Source organism: Mus pahari, chromosome 14 (assembly GCF_900095145.1).
Source record: "Mus pahari chromosome 14, PAHARI_EIJ_v1.1, whole genome shotgun sequence".
Classification (NCBI taxonomy): Eukaryota; Metazoa; Chordata; class Mammalia; order Rodentia; family Muridae; genus Mus; species Mus pahari.
Genome location: NC_034603.1, coordinates 83,283,420 through 83,303,210, shown reverse-complemented (window position 1 = coordinate 83,303,210; position 19,791 = coordinate 83,283,420). Strand labels below are relative to the sequence as shown.

The window sequence follows — 19,791 nt, the reverse complement described above, 5'->3', positions numbered from 1 at the left end:
GAACTCAGAAATCCGCCTGCCTCTGCCTCCCAAGTGCTGGGATTAAAGGCGTGCGCCACCACGCCTGGCCCTCTCTTCTTTCTTTCTTGTTTATTTTTTATTTATTTTATTTATTTTTTTATTTTTTATGGTTTTTTCGAGACAGGGTTTCTCTGTGTAGCCTTGGCTGTCCTGGAACTCACTCTGTGGACCAGGCTGGCCTCGAACTCAAGAGATCTGCCTACCTCTGCATCTGGGTGCTGGGATTAAAAGTGTGTGCCACCACTGGCCAGTGTTATAATTATTTAATCTCAGTCAGGGGTTTCCACCCACCTTTGATGATCATTCAGTTCCTAGATACACAAAGCACTAGAGCTAGGCACATGTCTACTCTATACTGTTGTGTCTTCTTCTCTGCCAGTAAACCCCAAGATATGACACTCTTACAACAGCTGGACTGCCCTCGTGGCCAGTTTTCACGATCCCTTACCCCATGGCGTCTTCTGTGTCCACTTTCTCTCTCTCTCTCCCTCTTAGTCCCCATGCCAGACACCCAGCCCAGGAACCAAAATCCCACCTATCTCCCTTCTGCCCGGCTGTAGGCATAGTTATTCACCAATCAGGGATAACTTGGGGGGCAAGGTTACATAGCGCCATGTGTGTCTCGGGTCTACATGAGAATCTTCTACGTGGGGGCAACCAGGGCCAATATTTAGCATTGCAATACACAGCAACAGACAAAACCCTCCATAGCCCAGCTACCTTTGAGTCATTTTAAAGGTGATTCTGATAACCAGTCAGGAAGTCCGTCTGCCTCAGTTTCCCATGCTGTGACCCAGTCTGGGGTCCAGATGCCACAGTTTTACTTTATATCTCATTTGCTTAATGGCTAAGCCCTGTTCAGTTCTGGGAAGCAGACTGCATAGGTCAGCTTGGTGGGTCAAGTGTTCCATCCTTTCCTGGAGTGTCAGGGTGATAGAACTAGATAAAGTCAGGCTGCTCAACAATGATATTTGATGTGGGGCCGGGGTGTTGGACCAGTCAGGAAAGTGTCTGCTGTACCCACCCCACCCTCAGAGCATGAGGACCCGAGTTAGGCTCTCCCACATCCACACAGAAGCCAGGCTTAGTATCTGCTTCTAACCCCAGTGCTAGGGGGTCATGGTTCTCTGTTCTGTCTCAACACTGGAATATGTGAACTCTGCTCAGGCAGACAAAATGGGAGGTGTTAGGTTACAAACATAGCCTAAGTTCCCCAACCTGGGTGAGAAATGAGGCAGGCTAAGGCCAAGGAGACGGGTTCCCAAACTCCTGGGAACTGAATGGAGTTGTGAACAAGGGGGCCTTGAGGGCCTGCAATGAGCTTGGGGGCTGGTGTGTCGGGGGTTGTCCTGCTTAGCGGACGGGTGAGTATCCTAGAGCGCAGCAGGGCCTTCTGTGGGAGACTTAGATAGTGCATCTCTGGATGACTAAGGCTTCTTGATGAGAGAGACAGTCCTTGCTTGTCCAGACTGTCCATTGAGGGTGACAGTGGATGTATACAACTTACTCAGGGTGGACCAGAGATTAGACACCTTTTATAGGAAGGAATGTCCAGGAAGGTTCATTGGCTAAACCCTTGGGGCCAGCCCATCTAGATTAGCATGGAGAACTGTGTTCTGTGCTGTGTGACTGGTGGTCACCATCTGTATGTGGGTTGTTGTGGTCATGTACTCCAGGAACCAGGTCAGAAGCAGATGAAACACCTACGGTCTCAGATATGAGAACACCTGGGCTCCTAAATCCGTTCAACCTTGCCAGTTTTTGTCTGTGACTTGCCCCACAAGGGATGGCCAGCTGGTCTAACCAATCAAGTTACAGCTTCAATGTACCAGGGGAAAAAGCCAACACTGAGGGCCAGCAATGGTGGCACACACACACCTTTTTTTTTTTTTTTTTTTTTAATATTTATGTATTTGTTTTATGCATGAGTCCACTGTAGCTGTCTTTAGTCACACCAGAAGAGGGTATTGAATCCCATTACAGATGGTTGTAAGCCACCATATGGTTGCTGGGAACTGAACTCAGGATCTCTAGAAGAGCAGTCAGTGCTCTTAACCACTGAGTCATCTCTCCAGCTCCCATACGCACACACCTTTAATCCCAGCACTTGGGATGCAGAAGCAGGCACAACTCTGAGTTCAAGGGAAGAAGGGCGTTGGAGCAAAACACTTCAATCTCTTGCTTACACACACACATCCACAACCACACACACATTTAAGGATTCAGATTTAAGGAAAAGAATGGACCCTGCTTATTGCAACATGTCTTAACTCTCTAGATCCCAAAGACAAAATTGACATTGGGCTGCCTCCACCCAGAGTCACTCGGACCCAAAAGCTACTGGAGCGGAAGCACTTTCTGCGGGAGCTTCGTGCCAATGTGGAAGAAGAACGGGCAGCCCGCCTCCGCACGGGTGAGCCTCCCAGACAAGGGGCCCCTGGCACCCCCTCTCCACACTGTATCCAATCGATGCTGTTCCTCCCCAGCTAGCATCCCATTAGAGGCTGTGCGGGCCGAGTGGGAGAGGACCTGTGGGCCCTACCACAAGCAGCGTCTGGCTGAGTACTATGGCCTCTACCGAGACCTGTTCCACGGTGCCACTTTTGTGCCCTGGGTTCCCCTACACGTGGCTTACGCCGTGGGAGAAGAGGACCTGATCCCGGTGTACCATGGCAATGAAGTGACTCCGACCGAGGTACCCCCTCCCTGCCCTTCTCCCTGCCCTTCTCCCTGCCTTGTGAATGCATGGGCAGAGCCATCATGGCGGCATCACAGGGTTTAGGTTTGAAGTTCTGTTACTGTCTATGACTGCTTAGAAATCACAACCATGAACGTTTCAGAAACAAGACAGAAGAGCCATCAGTGCCTGTGACCAGCCGCTGCCGTGGCCTCCCCGACCATGCCTCTTGGCACATGGTCTTTATAGGTCAGCTCTCAGGACAGCAGCTGGGCAGGCTTTAGAAACCGCTCTCTCCCTGTCACTTGTGAGGAGCTATCGGGGTCCTGGTTTGAGCACACTCCTTTCTCCAGGGCCCCTGCAAGCTCTAGCCCTCTACAGAGAAACTGCACCCTGGCAAGGGTAAGCACTCCCTTGATCTCTCCCTGTTAGGCTTCCCGGGCCCCAGAGGTGACCTATGAGGCAGACAAGGATTCCTTGTGGACACTGCTATTCATCAACCTGGGTAGGTGAATGGGGGTCACTGGCCTCTGGCCTCCCGCTTCTCCCTCCCCTGAGCCACGAACTCGTGGCTCTGGGCAGGGTGGCATGTTTCAGCTCTGGCTCCTTTGAAGGTTATCTCTGTTTGTGTGCAGATGGACACCTGCTGGAGCCGGAAGCCGAGTATGTTCACTGGCTGCTGTGAGTATCTGCGTGGGAAGCCAGCCAGGGGATTCCAGCATGTCCTGGAAATGTCAGGCCCTGGGATTCAAGAGTGTACTTAACCCAAGTATAGGAGAAAATGGCAGAAGCCAGGTGTGATGCACGCCCTGAACCCTAGTGCCCTGGAGGCATGGACAAGCACATCTCTGGGAGTTTGAAATTACAAATGGGACCCAGTGTATTAAAAAAAAAAAAAAAAAAAAGTACAGGAAGCCCAGGCCAGCCCTCACAAGCCTCTTCATTGCTCTGAGATGTTTTCTGTCCTGTGAAACTGGTGGTGTTGCTGAACACTTACCTACCTGTGGGTGGGGAGTGTGTGTGTGTGCGTGTGCACGTGCTGTGACAGGCAGTGTAGGAAAGGACCAGGAGCAGCTCATGGTGGCAGCAGCATCTCCAGACACTGGGCCTGTGGGCGTCGCTGCCCTGAGCAGTCCTTGTTGGCCTCAGCTCCAAGCACAGGCTAGGGGGCAGAGGTCACATAGGTCTCCTGAGCTTTCTCCCTGTAACTGAATCTAGTAACTGGGAAGCTGGCTTCTGCCTTCCCCCTACCCCCTCAACTCCAGCAACCAACATATTTAGCAGGGTTCTCGGGGGTTGTGACAGGTTAGAGGGTACAGCAGCTACTGGAGCATCAGGCTCTGCAGCTTGGAGAGAAAAGCAGCCCAAAGGAGGTGTGGCTTTCTGACCCAAGTGATGGGCAGACATCTGCTTCTCATGCGGAGTGAGCCAGCTCCTCCTCCAGCCACAAGAGGGTTTTGTTTTTTAACAAATGCCAGTAAATTGCAGAAGATCCCAAACCCAGTCTCTTCTTATTTTTTTAGATTTAATTTTATTATATCAGTCGGATGGTGGTAGTACATGCTTTTAGTCCCAGCACTGGGGAGTTAGACACAGGCAGACGATTCTCTATGAATTTGAAGTCACCCTGGTCTACAGAGTGAGTTCCAGGACAGCCAAGGATACACAGAGAGACCCTGTCTCAAAATACAAAACAAATATTTCGTGTGTATATAAGCATTTTACATGTGTACCACCTGCATGCCTGTGCCTTGGGAATTGCAGGTCGTTGTGAGCCTCCATGTTGGCGCTGGAAACTGAGCCATTTCCAGCCCTTCTCCAGTTTCTGAACCGTGACTGCCCCCTAATCTGTTTGCAGCATGTCCCTGAGGTCGGCTTGTGGTCATCGAATGCAGGAGTGTTCAGGGTCTGGCCCTGGGAGTGACTGCCTCTGGGGTGCAACACTGGGGTTCCCTGCCACCTTGTTGGCATGGCAACTAATGGGTATTTTCCTCCCACCAGAACCAACATCCCCAGCAACAGAGTGGCTGAAGGACAGGAGACATGTCCCTACCTCCCTCCCTTCCCTGCCCGAGGCTCTGGCTTCCACCGCTTCACCTTCCTGCTCTTCAAGCAGGACAGGCCAATCAACTTCTCAGAGGACACCCGTCCCTCGCCCTGGTAGGCCACACCCCCGTTTGTCCCCTGAGCCTCAAGCCAGCTCTCTGAGATAGTGGCTCTTGCTCCTTCCTGCTCTTGGTGTAGGTCTGTGCTTGGCAGCAGTCCCGTGGGCTGGGTGGACTCCAGGGGTTTTCCGGCATTGCCTACCTGCTCCCTCTACTCAAACGCTGCCCGGCTCCTCATAGCTACCGGCTGGCCCAGAGGACCTTCCGCACTTTTGATTTCTACAAGAAATACCAGGAGGCCATGACTCCAGCTGGACTGGCGTTCTTCCAGTGCCGCTGGGATGACTCTGTCACCCACACCTTCCACCAGCTTCTGGGTAAGGGCTTGGTGGTCAGGCAGGCCTGGGGACAAAGCCCTTTCCTGCCATGCCAGGAGGAGGCCCGGGTCAGCAGGAGTCCACCACTCTCCCTTACTCTCCTTGCAGACATGCGTGAACCTGTGTTTGAATTTGTACGGCCACCCCCTTACCACCCCAAACAGAAGCGCTTCCCCCACCAGCAGCCCCTACGCTATCTGGACAGATACAGGGACAGTCATGAGCCCACCTATGGAATCTACTGAGAGAGTACATTCATCTCGAGGGTGAACTGGCACAGCTGGAAGGTCACACCCCAGGAGAGAGCCATCTGAAGCCGACTGAGACAGTTCCTTGCTGGCCCCCCAGGAGCCCCACGGGCTTGTTGTGAAAGTGCTTCTGTTATATGTGAATAAAATACTTTTTTCCTGATGCCAATATGTATTCACTTTCGGACAGCCAGACCCTTTTGGTGAAGCTGTAGTGCTCTGTGGGTAAGCAGAGGGTGACCAGCAGCCTGGTAGCTGGGGATACACATGGAAAGAACCTTTGCCCAGCCTGTAATCTTTGTGAAAGACAGCCCCAGGGATCAGAACTTCCTGCAGGAGGCAGTCCTGCCCCTGGGCTTGGGTAAACCCTGTCAGACTTAGCAACAGATTGTTACCTTAGCATATTTCAGCCCCCACGTGAGGTTAGAGGCCTAGAAACAAGTCAGTTCTGCCTACTTCGTTAGGAGTGACCTCTGATTCCTACTGCTCGGGAACCCGGGACCCCCATCTGCTCTGCTCAGCTGTAGAGGAGATGGTAGTCACCTGTCTTAGGGTTTTACTGCTGCGAACAGACACCATGCCCTGGGCCTGGTGGGGTTCCAGGCCCTCAGGAGGAACGGAGACAAGAGGAACACAAACGTGTCAGGGTGGCCAGCTCCCAGTGCGTCAGAGGGCGGGCAAGCAAGGGTGTCTTGGATCCCTGCCAAGGAACGTTCTAGTGCACCAGACTGCGCACTGCCGCAACTTCCTGAACTGTCCTCCCCAATGTAGCAGTCGCACTGGTAGCCTCAGCCCCTTTAAGAGGTCTGCGCACCGGGCCTCGCTTCCGCCATGGCCGCTCAGTTGCTGGAGGAGGACCTGGTGACTTGCTCCATCTGCTTAGGTCGCTACCGGGACCCGGTGACGCTGCCCTGCGGGCACAGCTTCTGCGGGAACTGCATCAAGGATTCGTGGCGGCGCTGCTGCGAAAAGACATGCCCCGAATGTCGCCAGCCCTTCCCCGAGGGCGCCACGCTGTCCCGCAACGTGACGCTGAGCACCTTGCTGCAGGCGCTGCCCGTTCTGCCGGCGCCACCCGCCGCCACCCCGCGCCCGGACTCCACCACAGGCCACAGCGCTCGCTGCCTGCGCCACGGGAGGCCGCTCGAGTTCTTCTGTCGCACCGAAGGCCTCTGCGTGTGCAGCGCGTGCACGGTGCACGACTGCAGCCACCACGAGCGGGCGCTGCTGGACGTGGAGCGCCGCGTGCGCGAGGTGCGGGAAGGGCCTCTCCGAGGGCCAGGGGCTGCTGCAGGATCTGCGGGAGGGCACGTGCACCTGGCTGCTGCACACGCAGCTCTTCCCAGGTCCTATGAATAAAGTAGAGCCAGAGTGTTAGGCCAGGGCTGGCAGCCCTAGGTGGTCAGCATTCAGTAAGTGTGCTTTCTGCCCTCAGAGACTGAAGATCTGACTTCAGAGACTGACTCAAGGGTCAGATGGAGTCCCAGCAACACGTGAATGTTTCATTCTATAGAGACAGCAGGGCCGGCCTGCATGGTGGTCGTGACTCTTCCACTAAGGATGTGCAGAGCTTTGCAAACTGAGACAGGGTGATGATGTCATCATATTTCCGCTTTCTGGAGTCTGAGCCCCAGCTGGGGTGTGGAGGGGGTAAGAGATGAGGGGGTAAGAGGAAGGTCACAGCTGCAAATCAAAGGCAATGCGAAGTGAGTGGGAGCCCGGTGCCCAGTGGAGAGTAAGACATAGGGACGGGGTTTCTGCAGGAGACTGGGCTGCTGTATGCTGAGGTTGGGTAAGGTTTGGGATGTGCAGCGTGTGGATGTAGTGGGGTACACAGACGGGGGCGGGGGGCACAGGCATCTACGGAGAGCTGGGAAGAGATGCGGACAGTGAGGTGAAAGTCAGAAGTCGCTATGGTTCCCTAGAAGGAGTGGAAATTTGTTGGGCTGGGGATCTCACCCTGACAGAGCTACAGAGATGGCGGCCAGGGCACAAGCAGTTACAGGAGGGAGGGTTCCCCAGGCGTCCCAGGCTGCTGAGAGGTTTCAGTTAAAGGCAAAAGTGACCACGGAATTGGCACCATGGCGGCCTGTGCCCTTGCCCATGGCCATCACAGCCAAGATGTGAGGCTGAGATCACCAGGAAGGAGATGGAGCGAGAGGACTGACCGTAGTGCATGGATAGAGAGGGAGGGCATGGACAAGGATTGGAGGAGTGACTGAGAAGCCTGATGGACTGGGAGGGAGGGAGCCTAGCGGCTGTGGAGGACTAGCACAGGGGGGCTGGAACCAGTGAGGGAAGGGAAGGAAAGCAGGGATAAGGGTAGATGCTTGGGGCGGTTTGGAGCTGGTGGCAGCCAGGGTGAGGTCAAAGGGTGAGTGGCAGAGACTTGAAGGGTGAACCCTGCAGCTTCTGAAGCCCCAAGGGGTAAGGCTGAGGCACTGCTGCCAGGGACAAATGTAGGAAAGACCCAGCTGGGTACGAACCTTAGCATTGGAGGTTAGAGGCCCTCAGCGGGGAGCACACCTCAGCCAGATGGCTCATTCCCGGGGGGGGGGGGGACAGAGTTGTGCTCGAGAGGAGAAAGAATGTGAGGCTGGCACACACAGTAGCAAACACGAGACCCTGTCTCAAGGTACAGGGCACCGACGGAGACATCTGTTGCCCTCTGACTTTCACATGTGCTTCTTGGCATGTATGCATAGACCCACACTTACACAAACACACATACTTAAAAAAAAAAAGTTAGCTGGCGTGGTGGTGCATGCCTTTAATTCCATTACCTAAGAGGCAGGAGTAGGCAGATCTCTGTAAGTTCAGGATCAGGTTGGTCTACGTGGAAAGTTCCGGGGGGCCAGCCAGGACTACACAATGAGACCCTGTCTCAAAGCAACAATGATACAGGGCCCCAACTCAAAATGGTGTTGGAAGGGGTAAAAACAGGTAGTGAGACTCAGTCGGATTAAGCATCGACTTCAAGCACCTGAATGGTGTTCCCAGCTCCTATAACAGCACATTTTGGTCTCCAGGGGAAACAGAGCTCAACCAAATGATAATACTGTCTTCCCCTTTGAGCTCTTAGGAGCGGAACTGATCACTGGCCAGACAACTGTGGCCAGTCTCCCTTTCTGCGTCCAGCTCCGTAAGCCAGCGTCACTGCTTTCCTTTGTCACCTAGGCTAGGGATAAGGTTTGGACAGAGAAGGTGGGAGCTCTGCCCAGGTCACTCAACCTGCAAAACGCAGGAGTGGGACCAGAAGTGGGGTCTTCGACCCAAGATTTCCACATTCCTCCTATAGTATCCTGCTCCAGGTCGAGAAAGGACCCTATTCAGGCCTCCCTGGGACTCTGACCTAGTTCTGGGATTTTATAAGGCAGTTACCATCAGGACCATGAGGAGAATACCCAGCTCCTGCATTGGTGGTGGTGACTTAAAGGTTATAACCAATCCTAACCTTCTTTTGTTGCTTGCTGCCTGGATGGATGCCACAGGACCAGCTGAGAGCGAGGGTCCTGGTTACCCAGCAACAGGTTGCCCAGGCAGAGACCCAGCTGCAGGAGCTGCAGGAGCAACACAGTCGGATTGAGGTACTTCACCATGTGCTCGGGTCCCGCCTCACCATCTGGTCCCTGGACCGCAGGCAACAGATGTGAGCCACCTCACAAGTCCCTCCCAGCACCACGGAGTGGGAAGTTGACCAAGAAGCCAGGCCCCAGGAGGGAAGAGGTTCCAAGGGTCCTAACTGGCTCTCCATGTCCCCATGTTCAAGCCAAGTGGGTGACGGAGGGCCTGGTCTACCTTGCTATAGTGCAGAGACTGGCCACCCTAAGGTTCCTCCTGTGCCCATGCAGAGTTCAGCCTGCACCCTGGCCTCGGTGGTCTCCAGGAGATTCAGTAGCCTGCTTCAGGCGCTGGAGAAGCAGCAGGCCTCAACACTGAGTGATATAGAGGTAGCCAAGAAGCAGGCGCTGGACCAAGTTCTGAATGAGAAACAGCGGCTGACTGACCACCTAAAGGCCCTGTCTCAGTATGATCACGGTGTCCAGGCTCTCCTGGCGCAGGCGGATGATTGCATCTTCTTCCAGGTACCACAGGGCCACGGGCTAGGGCTTTGCTTCCACACCTTGCACACCGCTCACTGCCTCTTCCCGGGGTTCAGGAATTACAGCAGCTCCCTGAGCCCACAGAGTCCCTCGGGCCACTGACCTCTCCACAGTGGGATGAAGAGCAGCAGCTGAGCAACGTGAACCAGCTGCTCAGGCCACTGTGTGAGCTCCTCCTCGAAGAGAAGAGCCTCCCCAAGGCTGCAGATGCTGGCCCTGTGGGTAAGCTGATATCTCCTTGCCCTCTGGGTCTCCCCATCTCCCCACTGCTGGGTAGAAACCAGCCGGGAGTCAGGGATAATCCCTATCTACTTCCCTAACTCTTCTTTGTTCTCAAGAGGCCTTGGGTCCCCTGGCACCAGTCCCCAGCACAGTGTGTCCACTGAGGAAGAAGCTCTGGCAGAGTAAGGAGACGCAATGCCTGTGTGCATGCATGTGACAATTGTGTGCACGTGAGAGTATATGAATTCATGGATATGCTTCTGTATGTATTGGGGGGGGGTCTGCTCTAACTGTCCTGTCCACGCTCCTCCCCAGGCCTGTCCCCACCTCCACACATCGGCTGTGGGCTATAAACCTTGCCCACGTTTATCCTGAGGCGGATGCAGCCAGCATAGTGTTAAAGGGCACATTCTGGGGTCCACCCCAGTTCTTCCACCTAATAGTATATGAGCTTAACTCTCTGAGCCTCAGTTTCCCCTATTGTAACATGGGGCAGGTAGAGGATTCCAGCTCCAAGGAAGCCATGAGGAATTCACCAGTAAGATGGTGCCCGGTGTTCAGCCCACTATGCCCGTTAGACATTTAAAGTGGTCATAGATGGAACCACAGCAACCCTATGCTCTAGGAAAAAAAAAATGCCCACCTCTGTTCATCTCTCTCCAATAGATTATCGCAATCTGACCTTTGACCCAGAGACTGCCAACCAGTATTTGCACTTGTCTCACAAGGACCAGCGGGTGACACACCATTTCCAGGCCCAGGGCCCAGCCAAGTCGGGCAGCTTCGAGCTGTGGCAGGTGCAGTGTACCCAGAGTTTTCAGACTGGACAACATTACTGGGAGGTACGTGCCTCTGATCACTCCGTCACTCTGGGCGTCACCTACCCAAAGCTATCCCGCCAAAAGCTGGGGACCCACACGGATAACATAGGCCGTGGACCCTGCTCCTGGGGCCTCTGCATCCAGGCGGACAGTATCCAGGCCTGGCATGACGGTAAATCTCAGCGCCTGCGTGGATCGCCCGGACGGCTCCTGGGCGTAGATCTGAACTTGACCTCTGGCTGCCTCACCTTCTACAGCCTGGAGCCGTGCACGCAGCTGCTGCACACTTTCTATGCAGTGTTCAGCCAGCCTCTCTTCCCTGTCTTCTGGCTCCTTGAGGGGAGGACCCTTACTCTGTGCCATCAGCCTGAGGCCAAGCTCCCTCCAAGGCCCCAGGAAGAGGCCACAGCGCCCAGCTGAGGAAGGCACAGACAGGTGCCACTGTGCCTGGGTGCCCAAGAGTGGCTCCACCCCTGGCTTCTAGCAGGAACAGCTGTTGGCCTCTATGTTGACTCAGAGACAGACCTGGGAGAGGAGCCCTAGAACAGAGTTTACATTTTACTATCTATGGAGGGACGAGGGGACAGAGAGAAATTAACTAGGAAGCCCCCGCCCCAAGCAAGAACCAAGTTCTTGGCATTGTGTGGACATCTTAGTCACTGTTCTGTTTCTGTGAAGAGACACCATGACTAAGGCAACTCTATAGAAGAAAGCATTTAACTCAGGGCTTGCTTACAGCTTTAGAAGTTTAGTCCATGATTATCATGGAGGGAAGCAGACAGGCATAGTGCTAGAGCAGTAGCTGAGAGCTTTATGGGCATGTGTGCGTGCACACACACACAGACAAGCATAGGCTTTTGTAACTTTAAAGTGACAGACTCCTCCAACAAGGCCACACCTCCTAATCCCTCTCAAACAGTTTCACCAAGTGGGGACTAAGCGCACAGGCTGTAGACGGCCAATGTGGTGATGGGTATAAGTGCGGCAGATGTGGTGCGGCAGATGTGCAGCAGATGTGGTGCAGCAGATGTGGTGCGGCAGATGTGCAGCAGATGTGGTGCGGCAGATGTGGTGCGGCAGATGTGGTGCGGCAGATGTGGTGTGGCAGATGTGGTGCGGCAGATGTGAGCCTTGTCTTTGCTAGTCCCACATATGCTTCCATGAAGGTCCTGAATGGTGTTTTGCTCACATTTCTGGAAGTAGAAATTTTTTTTTGTTTGTACTGGGTATAGAGCCTGAAATGTTTTGAATGCTAACATTCAGAGTTCTGGCCTCTCTCACTGACATCATCTCCAGCCAGGGATAATTTATTTACTTGAGAGGCACCATGTTCTGATATTGGCGGTAGTTACGAGGAGGCCCACTTTTGTAATGTCTTTTTCTTTTCTTTTGTAATTCCTTAAGCATTTGTTTTGTATGCTCATGGGTAAACATCTCACAATAAAAAAAAAATAGAAATTCTTTCCTGTTTATTTAGTGTGGGACTCAGGGTGGAGTGGCTTGTGTACGCCATGGCTTACGCGTAGAGGTCAGAGGACAACTTGCAGGAGTCCGATCTCTCCTTCTACCATGTGGGTTCTGGGGTGGAACCCAGACTGTCACGCTTGACAGCAAGCACACCGGGATAACTGCAGTTATCCCGTCATCTCAACAAGAACAGGTTTTTGTTGTTTGAGACACAGTATCTCTATGAACCCCTGGCTGGCTCAGAACTATGTAGACCAGGCTGTCCAACTCATAAAAATCTGAACCCCCATCAGTGACCTCTAAAAGTTTTTAAAGAATTATATGTGCAATAATATATCCCCTAGGGAAGCTATAAATGTTTTATATGAATGATTAAGCATTTATTTCTTTAAAAATTTTTTAATGTATATGTGTATTTTGCCCACATGTATTTTGTCTGTGTGTGTGTGTCTGTGTGTGTGTGTCTATGTGTGTGTGTCTGTGTGTGTGTGTGTGTGTGTGTGTGTGTGTGCAATGCCTGAGGAAGCTAGAAGAGGGTGGTGGGAACCAAACCCGGTCCTCTCTCTTTAACCCTCAGACGGTCTTGCTCTATAACCTAACTGGGTGGAGCTCCCTATAAAGCTTATTTGACTTCAAACTCACTGCAGTCTAGGCAGCCTCCTCCTGCCTCTTCCTCCTGGAATCATAGGCCTGACTTTTTTGTTGGGTGAGGGGTTGAGACTGGGTCCTAATCTATAGTCCAGGCTGGTCTGGAACTTGCAGTGTCCCCATGCTGACCTCAATCAGGTGGCAATCCTCCTGCTTAGCCTCCCAAGTGTTGGGATTATAGGCATAGCCCATGAGCCACCACACCTGTGAGCCACCCCACCTGTGAACCACCCCACCTGTGAACCACTACACCTGTGAGCCACCCCACCTGTGAGCCACCACACCTGTGAGCCACCACACCTGTGAGCCACCCACCTGTGAGCCACCACACCTGTGAGCCACCACACCTGTGAGCCACCACACCTGTGAGCCACCACACCTGTGAGCCACCACACCTGCCAGGTTTGTGTAGGCTGCTGTTGTTTCTGAAGCCAGCCAGGGCTACACAGGAGGGCAGCCACACTCCTAAGAGGTTTAGGGTTATTAATGCTGCACTTGCCCCACCTCCTCTTCAGGGCCAGCTGAGGCAAAGTGTGTAACCCATCGGGTTAACCCACACCAGCTGGGCGTGGTGGTGCACGCCTTTAATCCCAGCACTTGGGAGGCAGAGGCAGGAGGATTTCTGAGTTCGAGGCCAGCCTGGTCTACAAAGTGAGTTCCAGGACAGCCATGGCTATATAGAGAAACCCTGTCTCGAAAAACCAAAAATAAATAAATAAATAAATAAATAAATAAATCTGAAGATAGCAGACATTATAAAACAATATCTAAGCCAGGTAGCAGTGGTGCACACCTTTGATCCTAGGACTCAGGAGGCAGGGGCAGTTGGAGCTCTGTGAGTTTGAGGCCAGCCTGGTCAATAGAGGGAGTTCCAGGACACCTGGGATTACACAAAGAAGAGAAACTTGCTCTGTTTGCTCCGCTCATGTGTGTCCTCAGGGCGATTTTCTCTTGGTCACATGCTCATGGTCCATCCCGCCTCATAGCCACTGCCTCCTCCCCCTACCTTTTTCCTTCTCCTGGTCCCTAGCAGAGACCAACCCCGCTCTTCATCCCAAGTCCCACCTTCTCTCCCCTGCCCAGCCTTAGGCTCTAGGCTTTAATTATCCAATCAGAGATTACTGGGGAACATTCTTTACAGCACATTGGTCAATGCAATGCCCATGTCTGACTGCAACCTGATCTTGGGGCACAGAACTTAGCGTCGGAATACACAGTGCACAAGGCCAGCCCCAACACAGAGGTAGGCAGATCTCTATGACTGTGAGGCCAATCTACTTTACACAGCTAGGTTCCGGCCAGCCAGGGCCACATAGAGAGACCTGTTTCAAAAACCCAAAACAAAAGCGACTACCACCATTCTGGATATATATATATGCCTCTGTGTATACTCAGCTACTGAAAAGGCTAACGCAGGAAAATGCCTGAATCCATTAATTCCAGACCAGCCTGGACAACACAGTGAAACGCTAGCTTATATCCTATTAGACCCATATCCAATAAATATGACAGCCTGAGTCTTAGGCATCATAGCTATCAAGCATCATAGGTATGGCTCCACCACTGGGCTACATACCAACACATTGTTACCTTTTTTTGAGTGGCAGGGTTGAGACAGGATCTCACAGCATGGCCCTTATTGATCTGGAACTTGATTTGTACACCAGGCTAGCCTTGAACTCACAGAGACACTTCTTCTCTGCTCCCAAATGCTGTGATTAAAGGCGTGTACTACCTCACCTGGGACACTCGCTGCCCCCCAACCCCAAGTGGAAACTTCTGGTTTCTTTGGAAAATCAGTTATGTCAAATGATGTTTTGCTAGGGCATGTGTTGCTGAAGCAGACACAGGTGAAAGGATGTGTTGCCATAGCAAGCATGTGAAAGGATGCATGATGTTCAGAAGGAATATAACTATAATCCCACAGACGGTGAGAACACAGGCATTGGCTTGCTTTTCTCCACCTCACTTTTTTCCCCTAACACCACATATGTACTGGTTTGCCTTACTTTGTGTTGTTGAGCTGCGCTTGTGGTGATGTCACAGAGAGAAACTTGACAAAGAACTCAGGAGGTTCCCACAGCTCCTTGCTGCTTCGGGAGGTTGGTGAGCCTTGTGATTTCCTCTGGACTGAACTGCTCTTGCTGTTTCATGCGTGGTGTCTGCCGAGAAGACCGGACTGCAGCTCCTGATTCCTGCATGGTGTTTGCTACTGGACTGAACCGCTGATATCCTGACAAAGAAGACTGGACTCACCCCCAAAGAACTATTTCTAAACAGGTCTCCTACCGCCATGCCCTGATAACTCTGGTGTGTGGCAGGCTAGAGGGAAGTTTGGATGTGCTTTAAAGTAGGTTGAGAAAAACGTATGCCTACACACACCCCCTTACATAGGGGGGACAGTCCTACACAGCCTAGGCTGGCCTTGAACTTGCTATGTAGCCAGGGATGACCTTGAACTACTGTTCCTTTTGCCTGCACATGCTATTTTCCATGGTTACATGGTGAACACTACCACGGCCAGCTCTTTCTATATAAACAAGATGTGCAACATAGACCTGAGCGACTTCCGAGAGCTCACTGCCTTCTATAGATGAGTACTCTGCCTTCATTGTCCTCTAGTGTCCTAAGGATTTGCAATGGTGATTAAGGTCTTTAATAAATCTCATCTGGAGCTGGAGAGATGGCTCCGTGGTAAAGAGCACTGACAGCTACGGTGTACTTACATAAATAAAATAAATACATCTTTAAAAAAGAAAATGAGGAATCTGACCACTGGTTATCTTTCAATCAGATGGCTCTGAATTGCTTATGCTGTCTTTAGTCATATATACATATGTACATATATTACATTGAAACTGTCTTCAGACACAGCAGAAGAGGGCATCAGATCCCATTACATATGGTTATAAGCCACCATGTGGTTGCTGGAAGTTGAACTCAGGACCTCTGGAAGAGCAGCCAATGTTCTTAACCGCTGAGCCATCTCTCCAGCCCCTATCTATGCAAGTTTTAATGCATTCAAGCACGAACCATTTTAACTCATTTCTCTTTAACCATTTTCCAAGAATCACTACCATTTACCCATTTTGGTTCCTTTGCCTGCTTCCCTGCTCCCATGCCTCACTAATGGACTTCTACCCCATATTTTTAAGCATTAATTAACCTTTACTTCATATCTAGGTATGAATTTTATATCGCAAGCCAAATGGTTCTATCTAGCCAGGCACCGCCTCTTCACACTGTGCCCAGCCCGGCAGCAGACATGCTGGTACAGAAATGACGGGCAAGCAAGCACTGTGGTTAGCGTTTAACAGTCTGCTGCTTCTGCATTTCTGCAGCCAGCAACGTCTGAACTATTAGGCCCTTATACGTTCTATAAGTTCTTGGTGACATCTTTTAGGAAACTGTCTCCTACGTTCTTGGGATATAGTTATCTCTCTCACTTTTCAGAACAGTAAAGTAAGCAAGAATCTTTACCCTTAGTGAGTTCCTCCTGCTGAGTCCAGATGACTGCAGAGGCTGTCAGGGGCAACTGGAGGAACCAGTTTCTATGACACTTCAAAGAGGCTTAATTTTCTTGCGGAAAATTTAGAAAAACATTATCAAAGACTCATCCAAGGTACTTTTGTCCCCAGGAAACCCTGACAGTTGACAAAGCAAACTAAGAATTACCATAAGAATAAGCATACCCAAAGCTAGAACGGCTGGAAGCTCCCATCCAGCCAAGGACCGGTGCTGGGGTCTGCAGCACACACACACCCAAGCCTCCTGCATCCCAGGTAAGTGGATGAGAATCTCCACCTTTGCCGTTGGGCGCTCAAACCCTCACGTGCTACTTCTGTAAGTTACAGCCTGGCTTTCACCAGTCTACAGAGTGAGTTCCAGGACAGCCAGGGCGACACAGAGAAACCCTGTCTCGAAAAAACAAAACAAAACAACAACAACAACAAAGATTACTCAACAGCCGCTGGTAAGCAGGAGTAGCCCAGACAATTTATCCTGCTTCCCTACAGCTATGGACACTGTCATGCTGTTAATTGCCTGTCTTAAAGCTAAAACACCACACCCATCCTAATCATCAGAAATGAGAGAAGGGCTGGAGAGGCAGTTCAGTGGTCACAGCATGAATGGCTTCCAAGACACAGGTTCGGTTCCCTCCTGCCTCCATGGGAACCTGCACTCGTGTCCACATTACCAAACCTATATGGACATAATTTTAAAAAATAATTAAAAAAATAAAAGAAACAAAACTAATCACTGTGACCCCAGCACACAATAGAGGCCTCTCCTGACTATACATCAAGTTCAAGGCCAGTCTGGACTCCTGAGACCCTGCTGTCCTCCACACCTTTCTACACACACACACACACACACACACACACACACACACACACAAACATCTTTTCCTTCACTTTTTTTTCCATACTAAGCTGAAAATTCAGAGATTTTATAAAATTTGTAGAAACACGGAAAAAAAACTGACCCATCAGTGCTATTGTATATTATTCTAATGTAGATATGATTATGTTAACATTAATTTTGTAATACAGTGAAAAATCATGTTCATCCCAAGAAAGTTACCAGGTGCCTTCCTGATGCTGTGACCAAGCATTCTGTCCAAAGTAACAGGGAGGCAGGCGTTGTATTATTTTGTTTATATTTCCAGGTCACAGTCCATCATTGAGGGAAGTCAGAAAATGTACCCCAAGTGAAATCCACGGAGGAACGCTGTTTTCTGGCTCCCTCACAGGCACATGTTTTAGCTTTCATTATTATTATTATTATTATTATTATTATTATTATTATTATTATCATCATCATTATATCTTATGCCTTTCATTGAAAATAGGTTCATTTCTTGAAGGGTAGTAGTGGCCACGCCTTTAATCCCAGCACCCAGGAGGCAGAGGCAGGCAGATCTCTGTAAGCCTGTCCTACAGAGTTAGTTCCAGAACAGCCAATAGTACACAAAGAAACCCTGCCTTGAGGGCTGGAGAGGTGACTACTCAGTGGTTAAGAAGCTGGCTGCTCTTTCTGAGGGCCTGGGGTTGAATTCCCGGCACCCACATGGTAGCTCACAACTGTCTGTAACTCCTGGTCCAGGGGATCTGACACCTTCACACAGACATACTGCAGGCTAAACACCAGTGCACAGAAAATAAAAATAAATTTCATATATGTATATGTATGTGTATATGTATATATATGATTATATGATACAATGCATCCCTTGGGTAGCTTTCTTATACAGCCTTGAACCATCTGCTTAGGGAGTGGTGCCTCCCACAGTGGGCAAGGACAATCCCCTATAGACATGCCCACAGCCAACCTGATCAAGGTGATTCTCAATTGAGGCTTTCCTTCCCAGGCTGTGTCAACTTGACAGTCAGTTTAGTTAATATCATGAATTATGAGTCATGTGACAGTATATCAGTATCTACATATATGATATATAGATCTATATGCGATGAACAAATACTACTTCTACATATGAACATCAAAAGCACAAGCTAGTGGTACCAACAACAAATACTACTAAAGGAACGGATTCTTAACAGAGGAATCAAAATAAAAAGGTAACTTACAAAAGCCTCATTTACAGACACATCAACGCTCAGGAACGTTATCTTTTTTTCTTTTGGGTTCTGAGGGTGAAAACTTTGGTCTTCATGGCTATACTACAATACTTGAACCGCTGAGCCATCTCTCTAGCACTTAAAACTTGAAGAAGGAAAGGAGGGGGGGAGAGAAAAGGAAGGAAGACAAGAAAGAGAGAGAAAAGAGAGAAAGAGAAAGAATGAAAAAAGGAAGGAAGGAAAGAAAAGAAAGAGAGAGAGAGAGAGAGAGAGAGAGAGAGAGAGTTAGTTCCCTTATCTGTGTATGGGTGTTTTGCCTACTCCTAAGTCTATGTACAATATGTGTTAAATGCCCAAGGAAGCCAGCAGAGGGCATCTAATCCTCTGGGACTGGGGTTACAGATGGTTCTGAGCTACCATATGGGTGCAGGGAATAAAATCTGGGGTCCTATGAAAGAGCAGCAAGTGCTCTTAACTGCTGAACCATCCCTCCAAACCCTAAGAATTTTAATTTTAAATATGTTTAGCAACGTCTACCCTGGGCCAGCAACCTACTTCAGTGGGTAGAAGTTCTTGCCATGAAAAGCCCATGGTCCTGAGTTCAGTTCTTGGAACCCGTATTGGAAACACATGAAACATGCGCGTGCACACACACAGGCACGGAAATTTTCAAAAATTCAAAAATACCATATTGACAAATCACATCTCCAGGTTTGCCTTCTGGGGGAGCGAAGGGGACAGTGAGTCCCTGTATGAGAACACCAGGGTCACCTGACACTTCTTTAACGTCCATCCTCAACCTAAAAACACCTTCTCTTCAGAACCAGGCAAATCTACCGTCTGTGCAAGCCCAAGCCGCAGGGTCACCAAACCACGGAGAAGAGTGGTGCTGTGTGGCCCAGCCTCCCAGCCACGCCTGGAGCTTGGCAAGCTGGGGCAGTCATGATGAGGCGCTCCTGTGGAGACCAACGTATGGAACTCATTATCTCCTTTCCTGCCAGGCGGGCTCCACCCAGGCCGTCTCCCACACAGCTCCTTCTATCCAGAAGGCCTTTCCCACCCCTGTTCCTAGCCGCTTGAGTCCTGGCGGTTTGTGACCATGCAGCTCAGACATCAGTTCGCTAGCCCTACCACTCCATCCTTACCCAGGGGTCCCCAGGATCACTGTGCTTCTGTTTTGGCTTTTGCCCCCTGCCTAAGAATTATGGATTAAAGCACCAACACCCAGTGGTTCAAACCACCTATATGTAATTCCAGATGCCCTCCTCTGGCCTCTTCAAGCACACACAACATATCCTTACACATAAATAAAGGCTAGAGAGGTGCTTGCCATTTGACAGCACTTTCTTGCTCTTCTACAATATCAGTTCTTCTCCCAGGAACCAAGGCAGACAGCTCAGAGCCACCTTTAACTCCAGCCCCAGGGGGAATCCAACACCCAGGTGCCTGCAAGTACTAGCTCTAACGTGCACAGATGGCCCAGTGGTTAAGAGCGCTGGCTGCTCTTCCAGAGGCCCTGAGTT

At 50.8% G+C, this 19,791-nt stretch overlaps 2 protein-coding genes across 2 annotated transcripts in view; both read left to right on the top strand.

Annotated features, from left to right (window-relative positions):
* Mrpl38 (mitochondrial ribosomal protein L38) overlaps positions 1-5,591 on the top strand; it is a 7,160-nt gene extending 1,569 nt beyond the window's left edge. The window contains exons 3-9 of the mRNA XM_021212920.1: positions 2,300-2,434; positions 2,508-2,716; positions 3,131-3,203; positions 3,334-3,379; positions 4,700-4,858; positions 5,044-5,180; positions 5,289-5,591. Coding sequence (XP_021068579.1) covers positions 2,300-2,434; positions 2,508-2,716; positions 3,131-3,203; positions 3,334-3,379; positions 4,700-4,858; positions 5,044-5,180; positions 5,289-5,425 — 896 coding nt within the window. The 3' untranslated portion in view covers positions 5,426-5,591. The remainder of the gene's footprint in view (positions 1-2,299; positions 2,435-2,507; positions 2,717-3,130; positions 3,204-3,333; positions 3,380-4,699; positions 4,859-5,043; positions 5,181-5,288) is intronic.
* Positions 5,592-6,164: 573 nt separating this feature from the next.
* Positions 6,165-11,294, top strand: Trim65 (tripartite motif containing 65). The gene is made up of 6 exons (XM_021213794.2): positions 6,165-6,682; positions 8,920-9,015; positions 9,280-9,513; positions 9,588-9,753; positions 9,870-9,935; positions 10,420-11,294. Exons 1-6 carry the CDS (start codon positions 6,260-6,262, stop codon positions 10,992-10,994), a joined length of 1,560 nt encoding a protein of 519 aa, XP_021069453.1. The 5' UTR covers positions 6,165-6,259; the 3' UTR covers positions 10,995-11,294.
* Positions 11,295-19,791: the final 8,497 nt, after the last annotated feature.

Bases quoted from the DNA above. Each gene is read 5' to 3' on its own strand.
- Trim65 (XM_021213794.2), top strand. From the start codon at position 6,260: ATGGCCGCTCAGTTGCTGGAGGAGGACCTGGTGACTTGCTCCATCTGC. The intron at 9,514-9,587 runs GTACCACAGGGC...CCCGGGGTTCAG, and splicing joins ATGATTGCATCTTCTTCCAG to GAATTACAGCAGCTCCCTGA. The intron at 9,754-9,869 runs GTAAGCTGATAT...TTTGTTCTCAAG, and splicing joins TGCAGATGCTGGCCCTGTGG to AGGCCTTGGGTCCCCTGGCA.